This window comes from Ochotona princeps, chromosome 25 (genome assembly GCF_030435755.1).
Source record: "Ochotona princeps isolate mOchPri1 chromosome 25, mOchPri1.hap1, whole genome shotgun sequence".
Lineage (NCBI taxonomy): Eukaryota > Metazoa > Chordata > Mammalia > Lagomorpha > Ochotonidae > Ochotona > Ochotona princeps.
In genome coordinates, this window is record NC_080856.1 from 10226769 (window position 1) to 10234420 (window position 7652).

At 52.5% G+C, this 7652-nt stretch overlaps 1 protein-coding gene across 1 annotated transcript in view; it reads left to right on the top strand.

The window, feature by feature from the left end:
- The window catches only part of WNT2 (Wnt family member 2), a 39451-nt gene extending 34334 nt beyond the window's left edge, over window positions 1-5117 (top strand). The window contains exon 5 of the mRNA XM_004592476.2: window positions 4314-5117. Within this exon, the coding sequence (XP_004592533.1) occupies window positions 4314-4543 (230 nt within the window). The 3' untranslated portion in view covers window positions 4544-5117. The remainder of the gene's footprint in view (window positions 1-4313) is intronic.
- Window positions 5118-7652: the final 2535 nt, after the last annotated feature.

A 7652-nucleotide genomic window follows, 5' to 3' on the forward strand; every position in this document is an offset into this window, starting at 1 on the left:
CCGTTGTGTGCAGCACCATGCTGTCCTCCCAGCAGGGGCCGCCTTCCCCTCGCTGTGGCCCTTTGCTTGGCATTCCCCTCCCCATGCTTCAGAATAGTATGTTATGGCTCTAGGCTGTGGCTTCAACACTGCTCTCAAAATCAGTGGTCTCAATTTTCACAAAATCCTTTCATCCCCAGGGACTCATAAAATCTTGTTTGAGTGGCCAGGAAAAAAACAAATTCAAATGGATAGTGGTTTCCTGCGTATACTGAGGCTGACCTATTCGGCCAACTCATTGTCCCAACTTTGTTTCCTTGACTGCAGCCACGTCCGCCTTAAGCTTTCTCCCTGGTCTTTGTGTGGTCTGCTGCTTGGCTGAGTTGTGACAGCATTGAGCTAGCCTTCTGTTCAGACAGTGGTGTGCCATCTTCTGTGTTGTTGCGATAAAAAGCCACCACGCCCATTGCCCGAGACTGAGTTGGACCATAAGCTCAGCTGACACCAGGCTTCAGCCCACGGGGGAAAGACGAGCAAGTCAGATGTGGTAAAAGACCCCCAACCCCAAGGCCATAAGGATTTCTAACTCGTGGTAATAGAAACAACCCTAAAAGGCAGAACTCTGGGGCACCATGTGAGAGCATGTTCACAGCTTTGCCATCATTGCTACCTCTTGGCAAAAGACTCCCACATCCCACCCTCTCTCCTGCGTCCCAGAGCAAATTTTCAATCTTCACCTGGACATTCTATGTCACTGCAAACTTCACAGTATGAAAACTCTGCTCATTACCTGTCCATCAAGCCTGCCCTGTTGCATGTCCCCTGCTTCAGGGAGCAGCCAGCCCGACAACCTTCCCCCCCGGAACTTCCTATCCTCTCTCCATCCATCCCCTCAAACACCTGCTGGGACGGGCTGCCCCTTGACTCCTCTCATCCATGACTGTCCCCGCCTACGCCTCTCTCACTGGCCCCCTGGCCCACATTCTGGCCTTGTGCCTCCGCTCAGGCTCACAGTGACCCTACTGAGTCCACATCCAATCATTCTCCTCTTGTGGGTCGGGCTCCTCAATAGCCTTCTCCTGCCCTGGAGCTACAGTTCTTGCCCCTTCACCCCTCACACAAGGCAGCTTCCCCTCACCTGTCCTGCGCCTCTCTTGCCACTCTCTCTCAGGCAGCCCTGCATTCTAGCCTTGCAGGGCATCTCTCTGGTCTTCTTCACCTACTGCACCTGTGATCTCTCTTCCTCCTTCCCTTGGTGCTCGTCCTCCTCTTCCTCCACCACCCTTTTTCTTACTATGCACAGGGCAGGGGGCAGAAGGGAAGAGGAAATTGCATGCAGCCAATTCAATGCATTTTCTCAAATGAACACACCCATGTGACCTGTGCCCCTGGTCAGCCTCTCTCCCGTTCCTTCTGTCTGCCCTCATGACAAGTTGTGACTCTCTGACTTACAGCAGCCTTGATTGGTTCTATAAACAAAAACCTAGTCTGAAAGGAAAGTCCTGGCTAGGGCACCTGTTGCTGCCTAACAATCCCACAACTCTGGTGCTGTCCGAAGTACCCACCCCCACGGCCATGCCAGGCCTTGCTGCCACACCACCTTTGATCTCCCCTCGCTGCTGCTGTCTCCTGGCATCCACTCTTCAGTCCACTGCATCCACCCGCAGCGTCCTGAGACCACAGTCCTCCTGGCTCCCCTCCTTGCTGCCGAGCTCATGAGCATGTCTGTCATTGCCGACAGGATGCCTCCAGCCCAGCTTCTTGATTCCATGAATCACATGAGCCTCTCAGGTGTTGTTCTCCAGCATACTGTGCATGTCATTGGACCTCCTTCTGCCTCCACTCACTGCGCCTGCCCCTGGCTATGCCTGGAGCCTCACCTCTCTACCCCCAAGCTTCCCTTCCAGACTCATCATTTAATACTTTTTTTTTTGCCTCCATTGATCTGGATGGACCCACCACCCACAGAGGAATAAAGCTCAAAGGGTAACAAGGCTTGAACCTGTTGCTCCGATTTTCTCACTGCTGTTTGCCCTGTACACCCTCTGTGCTTCGGCCATAGTGAACCTCTATCTCTCGTGAACTTGCCCTTGGAACATCTATCAAGTGGTTGGCTCCTGCCTGGGGTGCCTTTCACCCACTCTTCCCCTGCAAAGCCACTCATCCTCCCCTTTCAGCCTGTGAGCTGTTGCAGGCTCTCTTCCTAATCCTGGGTGCAGCTATGAATATGAGGGAATAGCATTATAATACGCATAGCTCACAGCTGCTAGGACGAAAATTTCACAGGGCAGGATACAGGCTTTGTTCAAACTCCCAGAGCCGTATACTCAGCACATAGCTCCCTCGCCCCAGCCACCAGCCCTGTGAGGAAGGAGCTGTCTTTATCCAAACTTTGTATCAGATGAAACTCAAGTCTGGCACAATGAAGGTCAAGGCTGCACAGTTTACACATGGAAAAGCCAGGGTTGGATTCTGATTTGCCCCCTCTTTGCCAACCCTCTTTCCACTCCCCAACCCTGCCAAGGTTGAAGTCTTTGGTAAGTGAACAGTTACCCCAAAGCAGGGGACATCTCTCTTTACAGATTTGATTTCTCTTCTCTTGTTTGTGATTGCTCCAGAGGAGGAACTGAGTCCCAGTTATTTTGCCACCTCCCCCCTCCCCCCGCCCCACTTCCTCCACAGCCCTACGCAGCAGCCGGCAAAGTGTCTTACCCATGTTTGTGTTCACTACATGTTTACTCAATGAAATAATGGGTGAGCTGTTAAGAGGCAGCCCTTGGCAGGGCATCCTTTTTGCACAATCAGTGATTCTGAGTGCTGTCCCGAGGGCTGCCCAAGTGCAGGCCCAGCTGCTGCCGCTCCAAAGCCTTTGCTCCTCCAGCATGATGCAGGCATGGGGCCGTCCCTGGCTGACCCTCCCTCCACCCCGACCCCAGCCCTTTGCCATCCTTCCTGTCCGCGTGACATTCCCTGCCTGTCTTCCTGCTCTCCGCAGCCCAGCGCGCAGTCAGTCCTGCCCCACCCTCTCCCTTTCTTGACCCCATGCCCCTACTTGAACCTCACTGCTTTCCTGGCCACTCTGGACAGCAGGAGAACATGACATTTAGGCAGATAACTCGGTCGCAGAGTGGACTGAGATAAACATGGAGTCACGAGGCCCTGGAGGCGGTTATGGGGACGAGAGAGGCAGGCCTCATCCCAAGCTGGAGGGACTGACAATCAACGAAGTCACTGTCATTTTCCTTGTGGATCGCAAGTGAGACGGACCAGAGCAGGTTAAGATCTACAGAAATGTACCAAGCTTGTAGGGAGGCGGAGGTGCAGCCTGGACTGCAGGAGAAACAAAAGCAGATCCAGAGGCGGTGGTGTGGGATCGGGACCGCGCGCTCTCTGAACATCTGTTCCAGGGAAGCCCACCTGATGGGCCCAGTGTGCATCAGGTGCCCGCCAGCGCCAATCACTGGTGGGCAGGGTGGCGGTGCTGCCAAACATCTGCCAGACACTGGGCTCTGGGACAGGAAGAAGAGGCAAGGATTGTTACAAATCAAGAAAAGTGCCCCTAAAACATCCAACATGATACTTAGTTCTATCGTGTGATGCCCCAGTAAAAGAACCCTGGTGCTCTTCCACATGCTTCCCCAGAACACTTCCATCTGGGCTGCCGCTTCACCAGTTTGCCACAGTGTTCTGTAGGGAGTCAGCAGCAGGTGTTCAATGCTGGCTTTGTTCACTGAAGGCCCAGGATCCAGCCTTACACACACAGTTCTCTGTCCTGCTAGACTGTGGCAGGATAGAAACTGCGTGTGATGAATCAGCCTGGCTGAGCCCTTGCTCCTCAGGCTCTGCCCCCAACTGGTGCCACCCTCCCTCCAGCCAGAAGCATTCTGTCCTCTTTCTAGGAAGCCCACGTCACTGAGTCTGAGGAGAGGCAGGGTTCCATGCTGTGGCCAATTCCGAGAGCACTAAATGTTTCCTCACTGTGGTTTGAGGGCTGGAGCCAGGGAGCCAGGCCTGTTCTGGCCTGAGTCATTTGATGATCCATCAGTCCCAGGCATATCTGACAAGTCGCCAGGTCAGAAGTGGGCGAGCTAGATTCAGGGTGCTCAAGGCACATGCAACACTTCACGTCTGTCCTTCCTGAGCTCGGCCCCAGCATTACCACGCTTGCCGCGGCTGGCACAGAGATGAACACAGCATGGGTTCCCACTTGGCGGTGGAGAGGCAGAGCCGGGAGCCCGTCCTGCAGGATGACCTCGTGGCCTTTCTCTTCCCCGGGCATTGTTACATCCTCGCCCCAAACCTCTGCAGTGACACCTCACTGCCTTGTCTTCCAGGTTCCCCGGGTACAGCGGGTCGTGTGTGCAACCTGACTTCGCGAGGCATGGATAGCTGTGAAGTCATGTGCTGCGGAAGAGGCTACGACACCTCCCGCGTCACCCGGATGACCAAGTGTGAGTGTAAGTTCCACTGGTGCTGTGCCGTGCGCTGCCAGGACTGCCTGGAGTCCCTGGACGTGCACACGTGCAAGGCTCCCAAGAGTGCCGACTGGACGAACCCCACATGACCCCAGCCAAGGACACCGTCCACAACCTTCCTGCAAGGACTCCACTGGATCTGCGGGGACACTGGACTCTCTTAGCAGGGATAGTTCTTAAGGAGTGTGGCCTTTGTCACCACAGAAGTCCCTCCCGTCCCTGGCCACCCCAGCCCGGGCGGCCATGTGCTGCACACAGTGTATGCCCTGTTCTGTCCACCTTCTGGTTCTCTGGGGTCTCCTTTCTTCCTGGGGAGTTCTCTCTGCAAACAGGCTGTGTTGGGATGTGGGAAGGAGGGTGGAGGGCGGAGGTCAGCATCTCTACCCTTCTACACATTTCCTCTTTCTAGAACAGTTGGCCCAGGAGACAGTGAGTATATCAAAGGAGCTTCCTCAGTGTCCTCCAACAAACACTTACTGCTCTCTCAGGGTGGGAAGAATTAACTTAAATTCTTGAAAAGATCAAGCAAGGCTTTTGTGCAATCAGTACTTGCCATACACCACCTGACCCTACCCTTAGTCTCCCCTCCCCCTCCTCCCACCCCCTCCGTGATCACTGGTCACTGCCTGGGGAAGGATGGCTTTCAATAAACTTCAGGTTTAAAATGCATGTTTTCAAGGGACTTATTGCTATAGCAGAGTCTAATGTAATAAGGTGGGACTGTGTGTCCTTTGGTGTGTGGACTTTTGAATCTTGGCACAAGAGGCTCAGAAGGCGACTGCTTCGCACTGCTGTCTCCTCCATACAAAGAAACTATAGATGTTTTAGGATTCAAGTGTAACTGAAGAGACAGTGGGTGATCTGGCCGTATTCTGTAACTGTTGGGTGAGCGTGGTGGAAAATGATGAGTGGATTCTGACAAAACGTGAAGAAGCGCAAGGCGAGGGGGAATAAAACTCCTCTCTGGGCTTAGGCGTGTGACCCGTGGAATGTAGTAACTGAGACCTCCTTGAGAATGAAAACTTGGAATGACAGGAACCAATGAACCCAAATGCCGACAGAGAGCTTTCCAGAGCCAGCTCAGGCCTGGGACAGCCTTCGGGCAGATACCTCAAGAAGTCAGCCACGTAGGCCGAGGAACGACAACCGAGCCTGTCACCCTTCCAGTACATTTGAAAGACCTGTCATTTTTAATTGTGTTTATTTGATGCTGAGAAGATGACGTGATACTTTTGCCTAAAGCAAATGACACATAGCCTTGCTTACACGTTGGTAATCCTACTATATTATATTGCAAACAAATCGTAACTTGGAGACTGTGTTTAAGGGATGCAACTGTAATTATGGGAATGTCAATATGCAAATAGTGGTTGGCTTCTGCCATCAGCCAAAAGATGACATTTAGAGAAAATAGGTTGCCTCCCCATTTTTTTTTTACATGAACTGGAAGATAGGTGACAGGAAACTTCCTTCACACCTTGTTCAGTGTGGTTCTTGTTCTACATATGGCCTCATTCCCAAGTTACATAGATTAACAGGCTATTTCCCTGTGCATCTGCTGCCAGATTACTGAGGCTTGCTCATCCTTTCATACTTTGATCTTGAGTTTCTCCGGCCTTGCTCTCAACAGCCCAGTGCTCCAAGCACAGGGACCCACACCCCGAGAAGCTTAAGCTCTGTGGATTGCAAGCCAGGTAACCACCCAAGAGATACCAAATATTTCCATCCAGGAAATATTTGACTTTCTTTTCCCATTAAAATACATCCTGCCCTTTAGAGACGCAGGGCTCAAGACTATGCCTGCAGACATCTCAGTGGTCTCATCTCTAAGGGAGACAACAGTCACCTCAGGGAGGCCAAGGAGCTCACTGGACAAAGTAAGAGGATGCAATACCTTTCTCTGCCTTGAGCTCCAAAACAGGGACTTCTTCCTGCTGGGGAAAAACTTAGAAATGGGGGACGATAACTTCAAACTAGTTTTCTTTAGAGTCTGCTAGAAGATCCTTATGCCAGGATTCTAAACGACCCTTTAAACTCCTGGTTACCTGAGGCTTTTGAGGAAACTCATGGCATAAATTATCCAAGAAAAGAACAGTGGACAATTCTCAAGTCAGATCCCCTTCCAACCCCTTCCAATGGCAATCATGTTAAAAATGGAAATTTGGAAGGCCCAAGACAATGTCATCCATTTTCTGAGTATCTGAGGATCATCTGGCATAGATGATCTTGTCTGATTTCCTTGAGTTTTTGGCAATAACCATGTGATCCACACGTGGGCCTAGGGACCAGCCTGGGAGGAGCTCTCTTCAACAGCTCTGCTTCCCCACTTTGGTTTGTGGCACTGGCTGCCAGCTGCCTGTGTCCTGAAACCAGCCTCTGTTGAGGTGCTTTCCTGCTGCTGTACCCTGACAGGCTCCAGCACATCTGGGAAGAGGGTCTGCCTTGCCTCGGCCACTCCCACTTAGCCCTGCAAAATGGCTCTAGCACGACAGACCGCAGTGCCCAGGCCGTGGTCAGCACCGGCTGTGCCATGGCCCTGGCTGCAGAGACTTCAGGACAGAAATGGGAGACTCAAGGCTAATAATCCCCCAGAACGTGGGGGATTATTATGGGTGACCCCAGATGGAAGCAAGCATATGAACAGGATCTGCCAGGTACCAGGACAGTGTGACTGGGCCAGATGGTGGCAGGGGGCAGAGGAGGAAGGAGCTATTGAGAGGTGCCTGGCCACCTTGCTGGGAAGCTTGATGCACTGCTCCTGTTGGCATTCCCCACCTTGTCTGCTGCTGCTGCCCCGTGCCTGCCAGCCAGCACCTCCTTCCTGCGGCCACAGGGCTCAGCGAGCGAGGCCCTGGCTGGGATCCTCCTCACCGGCTGTGGAGTTCCATGCAAGAAGGCTAATATGAATTTCAAGAACTGCTTCGAAATTGCACAGCTTTACTCTTTTTTATTGGTATTATTACAAATCTTGCAAAAAAGCCAGGGTCACATGTCTCTTTCCAGGCAAGTGGTTCTCAAATCGGAAAGTGCTATCTCCCCTTGACTTTCGGGAGTCATGTCAGTGTCTCAAGGGACCTCACATGGACTTTCAGACCCAGAGCAGGGCCATCACCAGATCGGCTTGACCATGTCTGTGCTCTGCCAGGTGACACTCTATGACAGCGTTCCTCTGCACTTAGGAAAGCCTGGCTTTAAATG